At 37.4% G+C, this 24664-nt stretch overlaps 3 protein-coding genes across 8 annotated transcripts in view; 1 reads left to right on the forward strand and 2 right to left on the reverse strand.

Annotated features, from left to right (window-relative positions):
- Positions 1–587: 587 nt before the first annotated feature.
- On the reverse strand, positions 588–8528 carry znf326 (zinc finger protein 326). The gene is made up of 13 exons (XM_058402628.1): positions 8354–8528; positions 8207–8256; positions 7649–7706; positions 7226–7532; positions 6634–6784; positions 5871–5887; positions 5743–5791; positions 5437–5518; positions 5057–5204; positions 3431–3524; positions 2186–2316; positions 1982–2077; positions 588–1897 (listed from the first exon to the last, which is right to left on the reverse strand). Exons 1-13 carry the CDS (start codon positions 8431–8433, stop codon positions 1817–1819), a joined length of 1344 nt encoding a protein of 447 aa, XP_058258611.1. The 5' UTR covers positions 8434–8528; the 3' UTR covers positions 588–1816.
- Positions 8529–12962: 4434 nt separating this feature from the next.
- Positions 12963–22672, reverse strand: lrrc8db (leucine rich repeat containing 8 VRAC subunit Db). 5 transcript variants are annotated; one of them, XM_058402610.1, is made up of 4 exons: positions 22574–22672; positions 21835–21890; positions 21576–21737; positions 12963–16256 (listed from the first exon to the last, which is right to left on the reverse strand). In XM_058402610.1, exon 4 carries the CDS (start codon positions 16252–16254, stop codon positions 13732–13734), a length of 2523 nt encoding a protein of 840 aa, XP_058258593.1. In that variant the 5' UTR covers positions 16255–16256; positions 21576–21737; positions 21835–21890; positions 22574–22672; the 3' UTR covers positions 12963–13731. The 5 variants fall into 5 exon arrangements, with proteins under 5 accessions (XP_058258593.1, XP_058258594.1, XP_058258592.1 ...); XM_058402611.1 differs by lacking the exons at positions 21835–21890; positions 22574–22672 and adding an exon at positions 21920–22063; XM_058402609.1 differs by lacking the exon at positions 22574–22672 and having other exon boundaries at positions 21835–22063.
- LOC131361492 (kynurenine--oxoglutarate transaminase 3) overlaps positions 22203–24664 on the forward strand; it is a 41670-nt gene continuing 39208 nt past the window's right edge. Inside the window, exon 1 of one of the 2 annotated variants that reach the window (XM_058402622.1) lies at positions 22203–22348. The gene's annotated coding sequence lies outside the window, so the exon portion shown is untranslated. The remainder of the gene's footprint in view (positions 22349–24664) is intronic. The other variant, XM_058402625.1, reaches the window with a different exon arrangement.

Raw genomic sequence — 24664 nt, forward strand, 5'->3', positions numbered from 1 at the left:
AGTGCTTACAAAGTGCCAACGCTGAATCTCAGCTCCTCTCCTCTGGGCAACACACACTAGTTAACAGATCTAATGAAAATGCAGGCCATCTCCACTTAATGCCCTACTAACACAGTATCCATTTTCAGAAAAACACAAATGACACAAAATCTACGTATACGATCGGATCCATTTTTGTCTTTCAGTGAATATCAGGACAATTGTTAAAATAAAAATCATATGCTACTTTTAGCTACATAATCTTTAATATGTTCTTGCCACAAATTAGCTTCTCTATTTTCCTGAACGAGACACATATTATCTATCCTTGCCTACCAAACAACAGAAGCTGAAGACTGCACCATTTCATCACCTCAGGCTTGAGTTTTAAAGTTTGTTTACTGCTGCAGCCTTTGTGATTACTGTCTCGTTGAATTCATGAGACACAAACTTGTCTTGCTACACACAGATGTGCTGCTATTGTAAGCTTCTGACAAGCATGTGTATTTGACACGGAGCTCCTGTCTCATTAGAGGAAACAGAAAGAACCACAAAGATGGCAGATATCTCAGACAGGACACTGGATAGTACAAGGCAGAAGCGGGTAAGGGGGCATCATGATGCAAAGAAAATAATGATGTGTTCTCTGTGGAGGAGGTGACTTGACTCCTCAGTATGATGACATTGCCATAACAGGCCTCTGCAAGCGACTCAGAAGCCCTTTAGACCATGAGATATGTCGGATTCAGACACCATAGGTGTGTCTATTTTTTAAAGGCTTATCCTTAGTAGCAGCAGTCTAAAAGCAATCCTACATCTAAGAGGTATCTAAAATTGAGATAGTCTGCAAGGAACATGTTGCGTTAGCTGATTATAAAAATTACAGTCCGTTAGGCATGTCTGAAGATCCCTCAGTCTTTGTTTAACATGGGCACAGAGTATCATGAATGTGAATCAGAAGGGTGCTTTATTGTGCTCATCTTAACAAACCGGTTATTGTACACGTGTGGATTGAATATTAAGTGGCTGACCTAAATATTACTAGATAAATAAAACATGTCTTTGTTCAAAGTAAGGTAGTCAGATTGTTGTAATAAACATAAAGCAATTAGAACAAACCTGCTTCCATTTATAAATGACGGACAGCTCTGTATGTCCTGGGCAGGTATTTGATTCATCGGTATGAAAATCATTAGTGTCACATGAATAAATTATCAGTCTACATTTAGGTTAGGTATCAAGCCTTTTAATTTATTATATTCATATCTATTTTATTTATAACTTATATACATGCAAATGAACAGATCTGGCTTGTGCAGTTTCATACCGATTACCTACTTTGCAAAGATACATATAAAAGAGTAATGAGTGAATGGATGAGTTGGGGAGATGAGGTAGGGTGAAGGGGGGGGCAATTTGTGTACTTTCAATACAACAGTGGACATACAACAGCTCACTGACACAAAACATTTTTAAAGGCATATTCAAAAGTTCCTCAGAAATGGCACAGCACTACAGGGACTAGAAACTAGCAAGAAAGGGTTTGAAAAAGCATGGCATAAGAATTTCAATGCATGCATTGCCCCACACACAATCCACACAAACATACATAATACTCAACAAAAACATTACTTAACAGTTACCATCTCTTTCCCAATATTATACACATTAACACCTGTAATTAATGTTTAACTGATTGATTAACACTTACTTTGAGAGGTACCATATCCAACTGAACTATTTTTGCTAATCTGACACCTTTACAGATCCTAATGTTGGATGCAGTCACATGGATTGAGTGAACACGTGTATATCAAGCATCGGAGTATGTTCGTTTTTAGTCCTCATTTTCGATCTCGGGTTCAGACAAATCTGAGCTTGTGTCGTCTTTGGCATCCACTACGAAAGGGTCTTCTCCCTGAAAATGACATAAATCAACACATTATACTATCACCACCTTATGTAGAACATGTCTTTTTATGAGCTCATGAGCATCAGTCACCTTGATGTATTTCTCATAGCGGATTTTAACAGTGTCATTATTTATTATGGCTTTAGCTGTCAGCACGCTCTCCCGTTTCAGCTGCTCTTTGTACATCTTCAGAGAACACAAAAAAAAGCCATATTTTTATTTCAACTGATTGAAAATGGATGGTTGGCACCAAATGGTATTAAACATTTGCAGCACACTCTATAGCGGATGTACCACTTTGGTTTTTAGGTGTAGAGGGGAACGGCGATGCTGCTGGACAGAAGCAAAGACAGCAGGAATGTAAATGTTGCAGGCCATACAGTGCACCACTTCCACCTTCCGCATGTAGTCATCCTCAGTCACCCCTGTACAACAAGAATAAGATTTGGAAGAGACTCCATCAGAGCACCATTCACAATAAGTCAGTCTCTCCAGGACTGTGTAGTTTTTTTAGATTGAAACTGTCAAAAATGTTCGATTTTGCTGTAATTTGTGATGCTACTTTGGTAGCTGTACTAATGATCAACACATGAATTAAAGAGGGCTTTGGCTAAACGTGTGTGTCACATGACGCATCTTGGGCCAAATCTGTGTTAAATCTGCCATAATATTGCAAAAAATGCAAGTCCTTCCAAATATAGCAGAGTTTTATTGATTTTGTTAGTTTCTGCAATTACAAAATCCTAAAAGGACCGAGAAGTAAGGTATAAAACAATGGGGATGCATCATTATAAAAATAAATAAACCACATGGTATGACATGACCATTATTGCCCAATGAGGTATTCTTCAATAAAAGCACATAATGAAGTGTTTATTTGCTATTTTGCTTTTCTTTATGCACTTAAACAGTTTAGATTTCCATTTAATGTTACGGAAATTTGTCCGTTATCCCTCGTGTTATAAAAGTTATAAACAGTGGTTCCCTCACCAGTCTATTGTCTAGTCTTGTCAAGAACGTAACAACCCCAAAATATAAATAAAAAAAAGTGTAAAGGGCAAAAACCCTTGTACTGAGGTTGACTGTTAAAGCATTGATGTGCCCTCCATTATGGATAAATAAACAAAAAAAACATTTTTTTGGTAAAAAGCATTACCATAATCAACATTTGGTATAATAAATTTTTAAATTAAATCAATCAATGTATTTGCCTTAGATATTCTAATGCATTAGAAGAAGTGCATTAATATAAACCTCCTGGCATTAATTTGTGAATTCAACTGCTCTGTTATAATTACTAGACCAGAGAAAGTGAATTAGGGAGCATCAGTCTAGAATATTATTAAGCTTATTAAAGCACAAACACCAAAATCTTATAAGGGCATTTTAAGTCCATCCATGGAATTCTTATTCCAAATCTGTTTCTTGTTTCATATTCTTAATAAATACAAGAAATTGGTCTTTTTTTGGAGGAAGGTGATGGAGGGATTTAAAGAAACTTTTTTAATTTCAAAGAAATAAAAATTAAAGGAACCCTACCTTCCATCACTTTCTGGTTCACTTTCTGTTCTGAAAGGCTGCGCAGCTTGCACAAAGCAGACACTGTCTTACGAAACTTGTGTACCATGCAGTCCTTTGGCAAAAACAACAAGAAGATCAAACGATTACATACAAATGATTACCTAAAAATAAATTACAAACACATACTGTGCAAAGGTTTTCAGCATGTCACAAAATGCTGTAAATTAAGAATGCTTTCAAATATATATATTTTAATTGTCTATTATTTATCAATTTACAAACTGCAAAGTAAGCGAACAGACGGAAATACTAAATAAAATCAAAATTTGGTGTGTCGAACTCAGAACAAGCATCAGTTTTTACACTTGCACACTTTGGTCTTACAATATCCCTGACTTTGTGCAAGTGTACAGAGTAATTATACCAAGCAGGTGCTAATGGTCATCAATTTCATATGTAGGTTGCAACACAGTCATTAAGTGAAACAGAAACAGCTGTGTAGAAGGCTTTAACTGGGTGAGGAACAGCCAAACACTGCTACTAAGGTGAGGTTGTGGAAGACAGTTTCATGTCACAGGTCATACACCATGACAAGACTGAGCACAGCAACAGGACACAAGGTAGTTATACTGCATATGCAAGGTCTCTTCTGGGCAAAGATTTCAAAGCATACTTTTAATGTTATTAGATGTACTGTTGGGCAATGTTGAGGACCACAGACGCAGTGGTCAGCAAAGGAAACTTAATGCAGCAAATCAAACGCACATCATGCTTACTTCCCTTCGACATTGGCGGATGTCCAGCAGTGCCATCAGCAAAGAACTGGCAGAGACCAGTGGGACCCGGGTGCACCCCATCTACTGCCTGGAGAAGTCTGGCCAGAAGTGGCTTTCATGGAAGAATTGCAGTCAAAAAGCCATACCTCCAATGTGGAAACAAGGCTAAGTGCCTCAAATATGCATGAAAACATAGGAACTGGGGTGCAGAAAAATGGCAGCAGGTACTCTGGACTGAGGAGACAAAAGTTAAAATATTTGGCTGTAGCAGGAGACGGTTTGTTCACTAAAGGGCTAGAGAACGATACAATGATGTGTCTGCAGGCAACAGTAAAGCCTGGTGGTGGTTCCTTGCAAGTTTAGAACTGCATTTCTGCAAATGGAGTTGGAGATTTGGTCAGGATTAATGGTGTCCTCAGTGCTGAGAAATACAGGCAGATACTTATCCATCATGCAACACCATCAGGGAGGCATCTGACATATAGCCAATGCCATTAAGAACTAAAGTAGAGAAGAACAAGGAGTCGTGAAAGTGATGGTTTGGATCCCATAGAGCCCTGATTTCAACATCAAGTCTGTCTGGGATTACATGAAGAGACAGGAAGACTTGAAGCATTCTACATCCACAAAAGATCTGTAGATAGTTCTCCAAGATGTTTTTTAACAACCAACCTGCCAAGATCCTTCAAAAACTGTGTCTAAGTGTACCTAGAAGAATTGCAGGCGGTCACACCAAATATTGATTTCATTTTCATTTCTCTTCTGTTCTATTTACTTTCCACTTTGTTAATTGATAAACTAATAACCTATTTGTTTAAAGCATTCTTACTTTACAGCATTTTTATATATATAAATAAAGGACTCTTACATGGAGAAAGCTAATGACCCGGTCATCAAACTTGGCCTGTCTTCGAATGTAGTCCAGTGTTTCGTGGTGATATGTGCTTCCAAAGTGCTTCTCAATGTCTTTGTCTTCAAACGTGCGAAATTTACAAAAGGCACATGTGAAAGCTAATCTAAAGAGAAACAAATCGTTTTTGAACAGTGAACAATGAAGTGAGATTGAGGTGATGTTAAAGCAGTAGAGTACAACAGTACAACAAAAACTAAACCCCCAAAACATAAACTAAACCTTTGGGGCTGGAGCATTTAGTGTGTTACTCAATTATAGCACAAACTTTGCTGGGTACTCAGGAGGTACTCAATAAGCTAAGATCAAATCCATGACCAAGTCTCAGTTTTTATTACCTGTGCTTGTCTCCATATTTTTCACAGTTCTTCTCTCGTCTACGTCTTCTCTTCTCTCTGACTCGAACACGCTTCTCCTCCACTGATGACAGAACACACAGTGAGGGGATAAACACTGAACTGAAACAATTTCCAAAATAAAATGTAGAGATTAAAGAGGAATACCTAAGTAGAACACCCTGATTTGCACAGGAGTTAGTGCTAACTTCATCTTACAATCATTTAATATGAATCACTTTAGCACTTCTGGATTAAGTAGTCCAATGAAATTGACCACAACCCCAGAGAACATGGAACATTACATACCAGCTTCTGTTCCTTTCACATCCTTTCCATCAGAGGAAATATGACTGTCCTTTAAAATGTATAAATAAAGTAAACAAAAATACATGTAACAAGAATAAGAAATAATAAAGGAATGTCATTATACATACCTTTGAAAAATTCAGTCCTTAGAATGGGAAAAATGAGGAAATAAATATTAATACAACACATTTGAGTCTAAAAATATCTAAAACAAGTGTCCATTTTATCAGGCAATCATGTGGCAGCAGCACAATACAGTTAGAGGACAAAAGCTCCAGTTTACATTCACCACAAGTATTAGAGTGAAGAAAGTGTGATCACTGTGGGTTGGCTTGAGTATTTCAGAAACTGTTGATCTCCTTGTATTTTCACACACAAGGCTCTAGAGTTTATACAGAATGGTGTAAGAAAAAGAAAAAAAACCATTGAACAAATAGCAGTTCTGTAGGAGGAAAAGCCTTGTTGGTTAAATTAAAGAGGTCAGTGAAAATGGTCAGTTTTGTTTGAGCTACCAGAAATGAAACAGTAACTAACAATCACTCAACACATCTGTGGTGAGCAGAAAAGCATCTGATCATACACAAAACATTGAACCTTCAGGTGGATCAAAGACTACATCAGGTTTCACTCCATGGCTGTCATCATGACTTACACAAACTGGACAGCAGAAGAAAAAATAAAAATGACCAGTTTTCAATTGACCTAGCCTCAGATTCCTGTTCTTGGCTGACAGAAGTGAAACCTGATGTGGTCTTTAATTGTAGCCCATTAAATTTAAGCCTAATAGATAACCTTTTGGTTTATACTTTCTTTAAATGACTCTTTGAATGAATGGGCACTTCAAGTATCCAGGAACTTGAATCCAGTACAACAGCAAACACGCAGACTCACCTGCCCTGATGCTCAATTCAACCCGCTGCTTCTTGGCAAACTTGCTCGGAGGAACTGGAGCCATCAGCATCCGCTTTGTACCGCGAGATGCTGGTGTAGCCATGTTAGAATAAAAGCTCTGGATGTTACTGGCACCTGTCGACCTGAAAATCTGATGAGATGTACAAAACCCTACATTTTATCTACACTTATTATCCATTCTATCAGACTGTGCAGGTATACAATTACGGAGTTCTTCCTATATCTTTGACGCCTCATTGATTCTACATTTTTCAACCTGTGAGCAAGAAATGTATGAAAAGCCACTACCTTAACGGATATATTCCTGTGCATGATTAGTCGAATGGATCTTTTTTATTAGATCACATGACAAATCTATGGTATAAAGGCATCCAGTGGCCAAAAAGGAAAAGAACGATGACCTGGAAAAACCTTGGGCAAAAGGAGACTAAAATGTGGCTAGCTTCATACTTACTCCTATACTTGATTAGATTCTTCTACTGGCTAAAACAACACTGAATCACACGTGTGGTTGATTTTGTCATCTGTTCCTGCAGCTTTACATTCTCTCTCTTCACAGCATCATACTCACCCCTCTGCTTTTCGCTCTACACATTGCAGCAGTATCTCCTCCTCTCCCACGCGAGCCAATGGGTCTAGGCTTCGTGCATGGTGTGTCAAATAAAGTGGATGAGCTTGAGATGTCACTGAAGGAGGTGTACTGACTGCTATCACTGTCTGAAAATGGGGACCTGGACCTCCTAGAGGAACCTAGATAAGGCAAACGGCAGTCTAACAGCATATCATCCATCAGACCAGTGGTCTGTGTGCCATCACAGGAACTTCCGTCATGTCCAGCATTTGGGGCTCCAAGACCAAAGAATTCATAGGAACCGTAGCTGAGGGAAGTGTGTGAAAAACAGAATGAAAAACAATATTGGCCATATTACTGCAAACCTGCAAAATAAATAATGAACTAAATAATAATCAGGATTTGACAATATGACCATCTCACCTTATCTCAGAAGAGCTGGATGGGAACAATCTGAACTGTTGCCAACCATCACACTCCTCTAATGGAAAGAGAAGACAAAGATCTTTATGATGTTCATTGATATACATATAAAGCAACCTTGCATGTGAGAAAGGCAATATATATATATATTTTTAAAAGTCAATACAAATCAATATGCATCATCCCAATTTCACAACTAATTTGCATTGTTAAAAAAAGTTGTATAAAATGTATTGCCATGGTAATATTTGCTCATAATTTTCTCTCACATAAGACCATATGCAAATGTATTATTATTATTATTATTGTTATTATTATTATTATTATTATTATTATTATTATTATTATTACTACTACTACTACTACTAATAATAATAATAATAATAATAAACGTAGAAATGTCAGTGGCTCAAACAAGAAAAATACATATAAGACCGTAATAATACCAGACACTGGATCAGTACACAATAAAGATAAGTAACTAAAATGGCAACAGTAAACTTTCTGCATGTGTGAGAAAGAAAGCGAGTGAGATAAATAAATGACAGATGGCCTTGCCTGCATCTTTGCAAGGTGTTGACAATATTGATGATGCTCCATCTGCATATCTTAAAAAACGTAAATTAAACATTTGGCTTTCACAATATAACATTTCCACAACTGTAAGATGTTTTTATTAACAAAACACAGGGGCAAAGAACCTACTTTTGAAAAAGACCATAGGACTCTTCAAATGATCTTGGAGCAATTTCAGAGATCTTTCCTCTTGAATTGCCAGACATCATTACCCTTTACCTTGGATCAAGTATCTACTGATCTAAAGAAAACAGGAATGTATTATTATTTGACTCTGTCTAGCTTCTGAACATTCACATCAAACATCTAGGCCAAGATCTTACCAGCAGGGCTTAACATGAGTTAAGGACGCTGCTTAGCTAGCCAAACAGTAAAAAATCAATCAAAAAGTCCAATAAAGCAGAGGCATTTAACTCATCAGAGGGTTAGCTCAGAGCTACATAAACAGCAATATTCAACACAATCACAACAGCTAACTGTTTCTTTCACTTGAATCCCACAATGCACTGCTGGCTTCTCCCCAAACCAACACACCTGTCTTAAATCATCAGCTGATGACTCCAATCAGAGCAGTTAGCATAGAGACACAGTGTGCTGGAAAACTATTCATACCAGTAAACCAACATAGAAGCTTTATTTCATTCAATCCACTGGCATCTAGGCCAATAAAGTGTTCTTCAGCGTGTCCTTTAGAGGAAATCCTTAAAGGTGCTATGTAGAATCCAACACCTGATTAAACTTTCAGAAAGAATTTAAAGAAATAGCACCTTTGCCTTGACCTTTTAAAATGTAAAGAACTCTTAACCATTTTTTTATTATATAAACCTGCACCAATGTGTCAGTATCTCAAAATTTAGCACCAGTATACTCACTTTAAAGGCCTGTCCTGAAAACTAACATTAGTAGTGTTTACTACAACGGATCTAAACGTTAGAACACAGTTTATGTATTTTCAGACATTACACAAGGTTATTGTCGAAAGGATACATAATGCTTGTTAATTTTAACCTGTAATAAAAGACACGTCGCTTACTTTTACTATATTTTGAGTCAGGCCGCAGCGCCGCAAATATGCAGACTGTATAAGATAATTGGAGCTGTTTGTCATGACACAATTTGTCCGCAAGAGGGCGCGCCAACCCCAAAATCAAGCCAGGTTAATCACTTTATGCACATGAAAACAGGTGTGCTGTTTATTCCTGCAGTGACATATTTCTCATCTTAACATAAATGTTCCCTTCTTATTAAACGGGTGATGATTTTATTTAATATATACTTTTTGTCAAAATAATGGAAAATTAAGTTTCTTCCCCTTTTACACGCTTTTGAAGGCTACCCAAAAGCAAGTTTTCTACAAGTTAGAGAATCTCTGCTTCAGGGGGAGACTTCAGTATAGTGCTGACTGAAAAATCTAAAATTGTGAAAATAGAGAGACGCTTCTGTCTAAAATGAAGTGACGCAAATGCTTTAAAAGCATCTTTAAAATTTTATACAGATTTTATACATTTGTCACATGTCTAGGTATAATCTGAAGATGAGAAGGATGTTTCTGGATTTGGCTTAACATCTGTATGTCTAGCATATATGTGAGTGTTTTTAAACCACTTGTTTGTTTGTTTGTTTGTTCAATTTAGAACATCCACAACTACTTAGATATGCCATTGTTCCCCTGATGAATAAAAGACAAACCGTCAACCGTGTTTTGGATAATTGTGATGGAAATATGGTGTCATGTTATGTCTATTGGATACCATTAAAGACTAATGGAACGCCTTTAGCAACTTGATCACATGTTGGTATCGACACCAACAGGAAACATTAAGACATTATTAAGTATCCAGATTCCATTAAATTTCTACAATGGTTTCTTTGGTTTGATGATAATGATTTAATGATTTACACTGACCAGGCATAACATTATGACCACCTGCCTGTCCCCTTTTTGCTGTCAAAACAGCCCTGACCCTGATCATGCACTGTGTATTCCAACACCTTTCTATCAGAACCAGCATTAACTTCTTCAGCAATTTGAGCAACAGTAGCTTGTCTGTTGGATTGGATCACATGGGCCAGCCTTGACCCTGTCTCCCTGTTCCTTCCTTGGACCACTTTTGCTAGATACTGACCACTGATCCAGTCGTCTAGCCATCACGATTTGGCCATTGTCAAACTCACTCAAATCCTTTTACTTGCCCATTTTTCCTGGTTCTAACACATCAACTTTGAGGACAAAATGTTCACTTGCTGCCTAATATATCAGACCCACTAACAGGTGCCATGATGAGGAGATCATCAGTGTTATTTACTTCACCTCTCAGTGCTCATAATGTTATGATCTGTGAATATAATGGACTGTGGCACAAAACACACTACGAAAACATTTTGGAAATCATTTAGAAATAGATTCAACGGTTAACAGCTGCTGTTAGAATCGTCATTTATAGTTGAAATCTAATTAGAGTTTCTTTCCATTTTTTTCCAGCAAGATTAATAAGTAATTATCATTCTATTTATTCTTAGTGTGGGTGGATTTTTTTCTCAGTAGGAATGATTTGCTTTGAGTACACTATAGAGTCAGAGAAGCATTATGATGGTGGGCTGAGCATCACCAAATTTGTCTTTCTTTTAAATGAATCAAAATAATAAAATATTACTAGTGGTTACACTCTTGACAAAACAATTACGATTACAAAACAATGGGAGGTGGTAGCTTAGTGGTTAAGGTGTTGGACTACTGATTGAAAGTCTGAACTAAACTCAAGTCCACCAAGCTGCCACTGCTGGGCCCTTAACCCTCAATTGCTCAGTGGAATAAAATGAGATGATATGTAAGATGCTCTGGATAGGGCATCTGCCAAATGCCAGAAATGTAAATGAAATCTGGTAGCAGTGATGCTTCACAGTTCCAGGGTTCCTTGTTAAATTCTGCGCTCATGTTCATGTTACTGTCTGTGCAGTTTCAGTGCTCACTATGTCCATGTGGATTCTCTCTGGCGTCTCCGGCTTCCTCCCACCTCCCAAAAACATGCTGGTAGCTGGATTTCAAATGTGTGTATTTGCTGTGTGCTTTGGATGAATGTCAGTAACTATTTCAGAGAGATGGTTGCCTTTTCAAACCCATATTACTTTGTAGAAAATTTTAGAATTGTAGAAGATTTATCATAACATAGTACTGGCCTATCTCTAGTAAAAATATGCAAAAATGTAGGTAAGGAAGTATGTAAATAAAGAGCTTAGGAAGTTTGGTTATGATATCATGGAGTAACATATCAAAATGATAAAACATCACAGGATGTCTGTACCTCACGAAACTGTGTGCAGTTAGTACACTGAGGAATTGCTGTGTGCCAGTGACATCAAGTCATCAAGACAATAAACCCCAAAACCTAATTTGCAATCCCTACTCACTGTCTCGGCAGACCACGCAAAATGAATTTCCTTTCCTGGTTCTTTCAGCAATCCCATTCTGCTGGAGGAAGTACCAGTAATATGAGTGCTGTAGGCAGACTCTTGTCCAGTGTGCTACGGATGTAAGACATGCCAGAATCCGTAGAATGACTGTACATAATCAACACAGACCAAACTCTTTGTGCAGACTGCTTACAAATTACTCAATAAAATATTAAATAAGACTTTTATTATGAAATGACCTCTTACATAATTAGATGCTGTGTGACCCAGGAAATGTATGGTAACTGGAACTGTGTGGATATGAGAAAAATGAGTTTATATGTAGCTTAGGTGTATTTTGGGCTCAACTATGTCAATGCAATGCTAAAAGTGATACAACAATCAGCTAATAAGCTCACTATCCACTGAAAAATTGGGTAGAGAAAAGCTAACAAATTGTTCACAGGCTTTAGTCAGTGACTGCATACCTACGTGTGCCTTTATGGAAAGGTTAACTGACACCCTGTAAAGTTATGTTTATTATCCAGTAAAACTCACTAGTAAAAGATGACATTAATCTGGCATGACTGGAAAAACATGCACCAAATTAGCATTTTCTGAAAACAGTGAGGAACAAACCACAAAAGGACGTGCTGTTATAGGAAAATAATCAGCTTCAGGGTTGTAACAGTGATATCGAGTGTCCTGATTGTGCTTTATTCCTCTTATACCACAATCATGTATTTATTGAAGAATAAACAGCTACAGAATAAATATAGCTACACATAATGATGAACGTCTGCGTTATCGCTTATGTCGGTGCAGCTATACACCAGACTTTCCTCTTTGTCTTTCTTGGTTTAAAAGACAAAGAAAAGGGAACATGTCATGTTACCAAGCAACTGGAAAGCGTGAAGTCTTCTGTCCTGAAGCTTTTCTGAGCATTTAGATTCAGATCTGAGAATGTGGTAGAGCATAAATTCAATATTACATTCAAAGATCGTAATTGTAATGAGCATTCACAGAATATTAGGGAATATAAATAACCCAGTTGTGACCTGCACAATATCCGTATACTAATTTTAACATGTGCAAAATGTTGATTTCACACAAATGACTTCCTGTTGTGTTCGATTCATCCAGTCACCTTCGGATGCTTAAGATTTGACACTAACTTGCAGCTGTATTGCACTCATAATTTTATGAATATGTGATATTATATGTTGAACATTGTCATGTATATTTGTCAAGTTCATGGGTAATTTCAACATTTAGTTCCTCAAAAGCCTGCGGTATGCAGCTGAAGTTGCATATAGTGCAGCCTAGTAACTGAAAACCGCACGTGAACTGTTTATGAAGCAAAAATTTATAAAGTACAAGCATTTGAATTCCCACTTAGAGAAACCAGTACAATGATTAGCAGTAGGTTTTAACATAAATTCTGGACTTATACATGTCTTCTGGCTAACATGTACAAGTAGAATAGTAGAAGAATAAATATAATTACATTAATTTGTATGCTGAAGTATAATGAGCAGCAAGGACCATGCATTGGTGCACTAATGGTTCCTTATAATATGTTGTCATACATAAAGCTCAGTTTTTTTTGTTTTTTCATTTTCCTGATTTTTTCCAAAAATGAATAAATACAGTCAGTACTCGCACCACAATGTGGATTGTGCTGTGTGGAAAGCTGTTAGTTAGAATTAAAAAAAAAACATGGCAGCATAAACAATAAACAATTGAAAAAATTGCAGACAGAGCGCTTTGCAACATAATTTGAAACATAAAATTATTGGCTTTGTATCAGGGAAACAAAAATATTGCAAACAGATTCGATCATTGTTCAAATTATTTCCAGTCAAATCACTAAATTTTGTTAGTACATCAGATATGTTCTACTGGTCTTCTTATTTAGTTTGTAGACAACAGAATCACTCTAATATGCTTAATTCCAATGGTTTAAAGCATTTAATTTAGGTGCAACACGTCCTGAGCCACCAGCTGACAAACTTAGTACAAGAAGAAAATATGCCCTCTTTGTATAATCCCATTCCGGTTTTTGGTCAAACGAGGACCAGCAGAGGGAGATGTAGAGACTGTCGTCCACTAAACTCCTAGATTCCATTAGCATACGTCACATTACTTTCCTGATTAATGCTGTCTTTGACCTCTAACGGCAGAGAGTCGAACAGGTGATCCTCCACAATCAGACCACTTCGGCGCAAGAGTCTGCACTGTCCAAGCTGAGCTGGAAGGCGGTCAAGACAGTTTCCCTTTAACTCTAGTTGTATCAGCTGCACCAGCTGGCCAATTTTCTCTGGCAGTGAAGAGATACAATTTTGGCCCAAACACAATGTACGTAGCTTTGTGCATTTGAACAGGTGCTTGGGCACCACTTCCACCTTGTTTCCTGTGATGGCAAAGTGCTGGAGGTTCTGCAGGAATCCTACTTCTATTGGAATCACCACAATGGAGTTGTAACTTAAGTCCAAATATCTTAGCTTAGGTAAACTAAACAAAGGTGCAGGCAAAGACTCTAGTTTGTTGTGAGAGAGATAAAGGGACTCAAGGTTCTTTACTTGCCCAATGGACAGTGGAATGGTGATGATTTTGTTGTGCCAAAGTTTGAGGCAGGTCAGCCTTTTTAGATGTTGGAAGCTGATAACCTCCTCAATAGTGCGAATATTGTTGGATTTTAAGTCTAGCTCCTGCAGATTTGTCAAACTAAAAATGGCATGTGGTATCCTTTCTAGTTCACAATTATGCAACTCAAGATCAGCAAGATTCATCATCTTTTTCAAACTATTCAATACCAAGAGCTTAGTACCATCATTGTGTACCACAAGTTTGACCAGATGTGGGGCTAAATCTGTTATGTTTGTTGGGACCTTAGTAAGGTTGCTCTTTAGGTGTAGCACTTTCAGATGCCTCAGGTCCCTGAGGGATTCCAAGCCAATCATCTTGTTATTTTCAGAGTTCAGGTTTCCTACCAAGTAGAGCTCCCTTAAGTTCTTCAACAAGTAAACCCACTGGGGTATCTCTGCAACATCTGTAAACTTGACATGAAGGCACCGTAGGTGATCACGAAGAAAACTGAATGCAGTCTGCTCAACTTTGGAAGGGCAGTGATATAAATGCAGTTCTTGAAGGTTGATCATCTGGGAAATCTTTGCTGTTATCCGTGCTTCGGGGATTAGCTCAAGCTTCAATATTTCCAGGTCAGTGAGGTCAAACACTGCATCGGGAACACCCGAGAGCATAAACAAATGGAGCTCCAACTTGTCTTGAGCGTTCCGTGTCACATGCTGCCGTAACTTCTCGAATGTCCACTCGTGATTCAAGCTGATTTCCCGTAGTTTGTTTTCACTGACCTCTGAGAGAAAGACACCAAAGCGTTTAGAGTATAACTGGTCATACTGGTCTACCATGTGCAAGAGGAATGCAAAGTCATTCTTTACATCTGGTATATCACTAAAGCTGCTCTCCTCTCTCACCTTCTCAAAAGAGTACTCCTTCAGAGGCCGCCTGAATAACCAAAAAAGCGTATGAATGCATACCAAGCCATAAACGCAAATGATGGCAATGTAGCTAATGAGCAGCTTTTTCAACATGAATGCCATATTATGAGTACAACGGAATTCGGTGTAGCCAGTTAAATGTTTAACATCTGGTTTACAATCATGCTCAAAATCAATGCATGTAACAAATGTTGCTGTGTAACACAAGATCAAAATGAACTTGACTGTCTTAATTATAGTCTGAGCAACATAGAGTTTGTAGATCAAGTCACTGTCCTCAACATGCACACGAAACTTCCTCACTTTTTCAAACAGGGCCTTGGCTTGCTCACCATCTTTTTTGTCCAATATGGTCATGCTTGGAACCTCAATAACAGGCTTTTCAGTAGAAAATTTAACACTGGTTTTTCCCAGCATTGGTGTGGATGGGCTTGGACTCCCCTCCTCACTGCTGGTGGATAAATGCTTTGGTAATGAGAGTCCTCCGGTCATCCTTTGCTTATTCTCCTCTGAGTCTTCGCATGCTGTCTCAGACAATGCTTTAGTGGTCCAAGGGGACTCGAAACATTTCCCCAAAATTGACACAAAATGCTCAATTTTTGAACTTGTCTTTGGATACTTAAACCAAAAGTTGCTGCTGACCATGAGGACAATTGTGTGAATGAGAGCAAGATAGGGAAAGTATTTTGAATACCAAGGGAGGGCAATATGGTAGCACATCTGGTTGACAAAGACATACTGCTGAAAGTCCATGTTAGTTTTCACTCCTGTTGGCTGAGGCTGCATAATAGCTGGCTGAGTGATATGCAGTTTGTGGACAACTGTGTCCGGCTGGTCTTTGCCTGTTAAAGGTGCAGCTGCTAATGTCACTCTGTTTCCTCCTGTCTCGAGGCCAGAAACTGTTTCTGGTGGCTTCTGTGTGGTGACGGACTCTTTCCATGAATTTGGAACAGGCAAGCAAACCACCTGGTCTTTGGTTAACTGCATCGTCCCAGCAAATATTGCCACCATGAGCATTACGATGCCCAAATAATCCATGAACACATCCCACCATGGTTTCAGAATGCGATAGGTTGGCTGGATGTCGTTCAGAGAGGCAACTTCCGTTAGGGTGAACATTCCTATGGGAAAGAACAGAACACCACTGATGAGCATTGCAGTGACTGTTGTCTCATAACTAACCATTCTATATACCCATAATTAAGCTAAATATAGTTTTAGGCACACTCTTCAGTGCTAAATTAAATCTAGGTTTACATAAAGTGTGTCCTGTTTGCTTATGATGTAGCTCATGCTTAAACACTGACCAAAATGCATAAGCCTGATCTATATGTACATTGTCCTGAAGTATCCGACACGATGCAGATGATGATTAAAAAAAAAAAGTGGTACTATTAATATCTTAGTTATGCCATTTCTCATAAATCCAATTTGCTTTAATTTACTACTTTCTGTCAGTTAAAATGACTAATGATGATATGATTTGTTACTAATGAAGATCTGTTTTTCATTAAAAATGCCTCCCTCTGATATCTACTGACATTTGCATAGTTTTGGGCTGATTTTACAATAGTTTTAGGTAAGGCTAAATAATTAACTCAACTGCTATGAACTGTCTGAACATAGCAACCAATTTCCAAGACTATTGGTCTATTCCACACCTAACGGTAAGAAATGCATTAAGATAAATGCATTTATAAAGTAGTCAGCATGGTGTTAAGGCTTAGCCCAGTATCAGTTTCCATAAGAGAGCTCTTCACTTTGCAAAAGCTTAACCAACTACATAACACTTCTTGACTATATCTTCCAGCTGAAACTTAAAAAAACAAAAAAAACAAAAAAAAAAACAGATATTGTTTGCTGTAGTGGTAGACTGGCCAAAAACAATGTTTTCATGTATTATCAAATTCTGAGACATGGTTTGATGCCCGAGACTCAGCTTTTCCTCCTCCAGGCATGAGAACAAATTTAGAAAACAATAAACAATTTCAAATTGGCAAACAATTATCACAAGAACATAGTAGATTAGTAAGGTCATTTGTTATAGAAGTGAAAGAAATCCTTAACTTCTGAAAGTTAGTCTGAATGGACAGAGTAGAAATGCTCAATATTTAAATAACTTATCTAGGTTCATTAGCCTCTTTTGTATCGTAAATCTAGGATCTTGCGTGCAGACTGATCTAAAGTTTTGTTGTCTTTGTTTATGAATACTTGTATTAACAGCAGGATCTGTGATGAACTCAAAAAGGAACGCAAACAGCAAAATAATTCTCGCACTATTCAAAATAGTACTGCAATCATAAACATCTTTTAACGTCATGACATCCAATATTCCACCCAGACCCAAATTTGTACCTAGTCACAGTTCTGCTTGGAACGTACAGTAAAGGTCCTCCCCCACTTTAGTCTTTCAGTTAATTCTAAGAAAAGGATACCTTTCAATTTTTAACTAAAATTTCCTTTTAACTGAAGATCTGGTGATCTAGTTTCTTTCTAGTTAATGTTTGAATGGAAGTGGAATGGTATCTGTTTGCAAGTTTAATATGTTTTGATATCCTGTTTCAGACACATGTAAACTTTTTTATTAAAAAACAAACAAACACTCAGGTCTCTAATTCCACCTATTATTCCATTTTATTAATGGTAATGCCAAATCATCCTAATTATAAGTCAACTCAATATGGACTGTCACATATTTATTGCATGCTTGGACACCACAGGTAACCAGTAGTTCCTTTTTTTAGTTGATTCTGCGGTTGATTCCGAGGTGATGACTTGTACAATTATTTCCTGGGCTACAACTCACCCAGTACAAATAGCATAAAGAATAGCTGTGTGAAACACTACGCAGTTGAGGTCCTGCATATTTTCCACTCTCAGATCTGCTAAAGTGCATGTCAAGACCTGCGTCACCTACAGCAGCACATTCTTTTCCCTCACTGCACTAACTATTCAGGACATTACTTTGTTCTTTGCTTTTCCTTTGTAAAGTCTTGTCTTCTTTTGTACAGTGCAGTAAAATGGCCTTGATGTCTAGACAGTTGGACACAGGGCAGTTAAAGATGTGAATAGGATTTGCATGTTTGAATGATATACTCAAATAAGCCTGGCCAACCTTTATAAACCAGAAGGGAATGCGACATGTGCATGCAGAATGGTGTAATCTAGTGGGTGGTAGAACCCGAGTAAACAGTCTTACAAGTGTTCATTAACTAATGCATAATTAAATGAAATTATATTGATTACTGCACAGAAAGACAAAAAAACAACAAACAGAATCACCCTCATCTAACTATCCTCACTGGTTGATGTATGATTTGTTTACAGAATGAGAGGAACATGAAGTCTCTTCATTGAGACAATCTGACATTCATGCTTAAAGAAATAGTGTATTTTTGGGGAAAAAAATCCCCTGTTCTCTGATCAAAGAAAAAAAATAACAGACTCCATGTGAAAATGACTTAATGTCTATGTCTTTAAACACTCGTCATCTCAGTTAGCAGACTACTGTTAAAAGGCAAAACTTCTGAAGTTTCTGTAATAAAATAAGATGTCCACAATTAAAAAAAAACTTGAAAGAAATTAAGCTTACAACAGCCAGACAGACAGTACGTAATAGTGACACATACTTTCTGTTGCATTGTGACAATGGAGATTTTAGAGACCCAACTTAATTATCTCACTCTTTACACATCAGACTGGCTCATTATCAGTCTCATCTGCTGGTGCTAGACTCATTTTAGGCTTAAAAATGCACAAAAAATCCAAGAAGACTTGTTAGAAATACATGTTACAGACAGAACACAGTTTAAATATTTTGCCATGCACTATTGCACTAAAAAACCTTAATGTTAAAAAATAAGGCTTACAAAATGTAACATAATAGGGACACATTGCAAAGTACTATCAAATTATGATCAGATAACTGCTTAAAATTCACTATAGTACTGTAATGTTATTCTATTATATGCTGTTATACTGATATCTAGTGCAGATACGATGATGTGTCCCAACCAAAATGATCAGGATGAGTGGATATGCTTGGGGCTGTAGATAAAGTAGCATATTTGTCACTGATTAAATCTCTCAAATGCGTATGGATTATTAAACCTAAAAAAATTGGTCTGTATTGACACCATTCAATATGTACTTTTATTTAAAGTAACTTAGAACTAAGGCAAACAATATATTAAACAGTCCAACAGGGGCTTTCTTGAAATAATGAAATCTGAACCTTCTGGGCAAACCCTCAGCTAGCACTTCCCAGGGCACTGCAACTAGCCAAGAATGTAGAAAAAATACATTCACACAGGATAGATGACTATTCTGCAGATCCTTGCTGATATTTTAAATGAAGGTTCAGTTCTCAAAATTCAGAAATAAAGATGCATGGAAGAAACAAATAATCCATTAATGTTAATGGGCTGTGGACTTGGTTTTTATCATGTAAGATGGGCTGGTATAATGTAAAACACACAACTGTTTTCATTCAAGGAGTACATTTTTAGAACACTGCCATCTAAATAAGTGTCCTCAGATGACCAGACTTTCCAAGATCAGAAACAGACCATTTTTAATGTGCATGCAAGATAAGATCTCATGACATGTTATTTCTCGCTCAGACTTGCTAGCTTCTAATAAAAATTCCTAGTTTGTACAGGAGCACTTTTGCTCTCAAAACTAGTTCCTGGCCTTGAAGTACTGTGATTTACTCTATGAACCTTCACATCACTGAGTAAAATAACCACTGAGCCAATTTATTATTAATAACCATATTAATCACTGTCTTTATATCTGGTTTGAAGGCCACGTGATGTAGTGTGTATTATTATTGTCAATGGTTATTTTTCATACTCTACCATAGTGCAAACTCTTGAACAAATCACGCTTCAATTATGAGCAAAAAGCATTTCAGATGCTGCCGATCAGAGACAACTCACAAAGATGGACACAATTTTGTCACTTAAACACTTAAAATACATGCGGCCCCATCTATAACCATGTCACATGCTACACTCTTCTCAATCAGATGCATAAATCATCAGAGTATGACATCCCTATCATGCAGCATGGCTTGATCATGCTGTCAGGATATATGCTGCTGAAAAATTAATCTAAATGGAGCAGCTGGGAAATATTATTCACTGGAGATGTAAAAATATCTACACAAAACATCCGAGTGTGCATGGATACAGTTTTTCAATACGATAAATTTCAAGGCACAATGTAATATTATAAAATTATTTAATAATCAGTGACACAGCTCTTTCTGCCATTTTCCGGCTTTTACTGAGCTCTCAAACAGTAAACGAATCTATCTGATCACCTCTAGAAAGAATACATGAATACAGAATCTCTACATCTATAGATGTTGCAACTAATAATCAGTAAATTAAACTAATCTTACCAGTTCAGGTGTGTAGCGCTTACAGAGAGAATTGAAGATCATCACTGGAAAGAAAATCTCATCATCTGTGGCAGTGTTATGTAATAGCTTTAACCGCTTCATGGTGTTGGGCACTCTAATGTTGTAACTGCATGCGAGCGTGCAAACGTGGAGCCTTGTTTAACCCCTCGGTTTTCTTTCTCTTAACTAGGTCACTGGTTGTACCAGATGTACTGATTTGAGGAGTCTTTCATAGCCATTTAAAGTGACACAAGCGGTAACCAACCACAGCTGTTCGTGTACTTACAAGCCGATTAAATCGTTGTGGGGAACACCTTCAGTAGAGCACTGAGGAGCTCAAGCAGAGGAACATGATGTGGTCGGGGAGTTTTTTTTAGATCAATCTAGCAGTGTCTACAGGTCAATGTGTTGTTTGTTAACATAATGACTGGGATGGCAAAAAAAAAAAACTGAAAGTGTGCATGTTGATTCTACTTCCTTTTTAAAAACAAATCCTATTGGATAATTACATCAGGCCATTACAACATGTGAATAAATCCATTCATTCAAGTGGACTGCATACGTGTCATTAAAATGACAGTGTCTAAATCATAATGTAACACTTAATTTCTTGTTATTTCTATCTGGATACTGTATCACAGAGTAACAGGGTCCATGTGAAAACTTTTAAGTGCTGTTGCATGCTCCTGGGAAAACCCTGACTTTTATTTATTTGTTTGTTTGTTTGTTTGTTTGTTTGTTTAGCATTGCTTGTCTTGCATGATGACTAACGGAAATTCCGATTTGAATAGTTCAGTGAAATGAACCACAAGCAGCTAAAACCAAGGCAGTACAGCCTGCCTTGGGGTCTCTACTTCTATGAGAACAAGTGCTTAAAGCCATGCAGGTGTTCATCTCAGGTTTCATACCTACCTTATAGACCTTCTGAATTCTGAGTAATTTCACAGTAACAAAAATGAATAAATTCCATAAATAATAATAATAATAATAATAATAATAATAAAAGGATAAATATACAAAACAGCATACTCACTGCATCCTAAAGCGTATTCTTCTTATGTCCCACCATCCACTATCTCATTTCCATCTTGGCGTAGTGACAATACTGCGCAACGCAAAGCACAGCGCTGTCCTTTACTGTCCTCATTATAAGGGTGGGGGGGAATGACTGGAAAATAGAAGGACGTTTTCTTCCCTATTAAAGAAAATGACAATAGACACCATTTACATGTTGCACACGAGCACCTTGCCCTGTCCTCTGTCTTCTCCTACATGCAGTAGTCGGTACTAACCAGTCTGCACCAGTTTGCTGCCGCCTCCGCTTCTCCTTCCTCCAACCTCGCGTTGACTAAACGTAAAAAAAAAGGAAACACGCACCTCAGTCCAATGTAGCCATTTTTATCAAGCTACAAATCGTCCCCGAACACGAACATGTCGAGAAAGGAACGCGCACTCTGTTACATTAACAATACATAAATAAAACAATTTATGGTTACAATCAGGAAGTCCATCAGGGGAGGCGCTTAAGTTTACTAAAATCCGGGATGAAGCGCAAACGGCACCGTATTGGACATCGAGTGTGCTACGTAGGCTTCGGAATCTATTATTCCATGGACGATGGAGTGCGCTAATGTAGGGAGTAAGGAGTTATGTGGGATTCAGCCCCGGCACTCATAAACGAGTGAAGAGCAAATATTTCATGATTTAAGTCAAGATTTCTATTTACGACTAGTTACTATCAAAAAAAAATAAATTTGTTTAGGATATTTTTAAACATTCATTGTGACTCGTAACTCCCAATGTGAGGTAAGCCTGATGCAATATTATTCATTAATCATTAAGTAAACGCGTTTTGGTGACCTAGTTAACTGTTCGGATTTATTTCATTTATTCCGATAACAAAATCGGATTTGTTGCTTGTTGAGTAGAAAGCCCGACTTTAAGTACACACCGATCATATTCAAATATCTTTCGCCTACGGACACAATTACACACGCATACTGATAAAAGTGGTGTTGCATTAATACTCACGAGCGAGCGAAGGGCAGTACAGCACGCGCTCGGAAGGCGTTGCTAAGAGGTACCCTGTCCATTACAGGTGGCTTTCAGGCGGTTTTTTTACCAGGACTGTGAATGCAAGCGCCTTTGTTGAGCATCGTCTCCAACACCGACACCTCTGATCCGAAAAGAAAATAAAAAAGCAAAGACTACTAGGGAATTAAGTAGTTGATTTGTTTTCAAAACCTGTGTTAAGCTTGAAATCAATAACACTGAGATTGCCATCAATGGCCTTTAATCAGAATGGAAAATAAAAGATTATAAATTACTTCTTATAATTACCTTTTTAATCATGATAACAGAAACTATTTATTTATGGGTCAAACCAACCATTTATGTATTCACAAAGCACTAATTTCAGTAAGGAAAGCAGACAAAAAGAAGAAAGTAGTCAGGAAATAAACATGAAAAAAGTTTTTTTTTTTCTTTTTTATTTCTATCTTTTTTTTAAAGAAAGAATAGTTATTTTATGACAAGATTATGTAAATGAAGATGTGTTTGAGTAATCAGCAATTCATAACTGGAAAACAATGGAGATTAGTGATTGGTCATTGGTGATTGGTTATCAAGACCAGTGGCCATCAGTGATTGGTTGTTGGGAAACAATTATGATCAGTGATTTAACATTGGGAACATAGGCCTCAAGAAGTGCAGCTCAATCAGGATTTACACAGTTACACTTTAACATAAGGCTCTGTTTTGAAATAAAGCTGCTAAAGGCATGAACTCAAGTGACGAAGTTGGCTACATAGTGCAACACAGTAGTTGAACACAGTACTACAGAATAAAAATTATACATTTATTTATAATTAGAGTTTATATTAATGTAAATGTTGGGAAGGTGTACTTAACCCAGAGTTCAGCATATGACATAATGTCAACAATGTTGTTCATACCAGCAATGGTAAAGGAAAACCCACTTCACTACTTTAAATGAGTTTCTAGTAATATTTAGTTTAGATCAATCAACAGAGGTGCACGAGGAGGTTAAATCTATAATATTTACCACACAGTTCTCTGTTTTGAGAAAGTAAATATGTCATAATCTCATGAGCCGTCATTTTAACCAGACAGCTTGTTGTTAACAAAACATGTGCTTTCACTGATGCATCCATGTTTCTCCCCACTATGTAGTTTGAACGCACCAAAATCAAAAAATGATCCAATTCTGAGATCAGACATCTTAATTCCAAGTTAAGATGAATGCAACATTACGCTACCCTTTTTTGCTGGGCTTTCTGGGTGAGAGGGACATCATTACTCTCTCCCCATCAGTCATCAGGACACTAACCAATCGTGAGTGTCTTTAAGCTCATTGGCGTGGAAGAAGGCAGTTAGATATTTCATGTGCTCTGTGATGCAGCATGACAGACAGTTTGTAAAGACAGTGAACATGTATGGCTTTTGTCAGACGCCCTTTTCCAGGGTGACTTACAGAAGTACCAAGTTGGCTGTCCAAGTCTTGAAGGAAGCACTTGCTTTCCCTTACCCTTCCTGGGGTGGTGGTGGTTGTTCTGATAAGGGAGAGTTAGTGAATGGGTGGTAATTAGCTGATGAGCAAATTGGAGATAAATTGCAGAGAAAATCCAAAACAAATAGGGGAATGTTGGTTACTGAAAATAAATTGTGACATTTTATGAAATATGTGCTGTTGAAAATATTTGTAATAATTTTATATAAGATTATAAAACCTTACTTTTCAGTATTTTGGTTTTTGATGTATGTTATCTAACATAATTATGCCGTGCCGTAATGATTTTGACCAAGCACGGTATTGATCACTGAAGGCTTTTTGTCCAGCCAGGTACTTCAAATTATTGCTCTGCATGGCTTGAGCTGATACTACAAAATAATTAGCTGTAAACAAAACTGTATCCATGTATACATACATCATGATATCACAATACTATATGCTAACTGTAAAAACAGGTTACTGAAATTAATGTGACCATTTAATACTTTAGCAGGCTAAGCCTTCCACAATGAGAACGCACCCCCATTAACTGTGTGTCTTAGCAACATTAGCTATTAGACTAAATAAATATCACTTTGTATGATGTGTGT

This window comes from Hemibagrus wyckioides, linkage group LG11 (assembly GCF_019097595.1).
Source record: "Hemibagrus wyckioides isolate EC202008001 linkage group LG11, SWU_Hwy_1.0, whole genome shotgun sequence".
Classification (NCBI taxonomy): Eukaryota; Metazoa; Chordata; class Actinopteri; order Siluriformes; family Bagridae; genus Hemibagrus; species Hemibagrus wyckioides.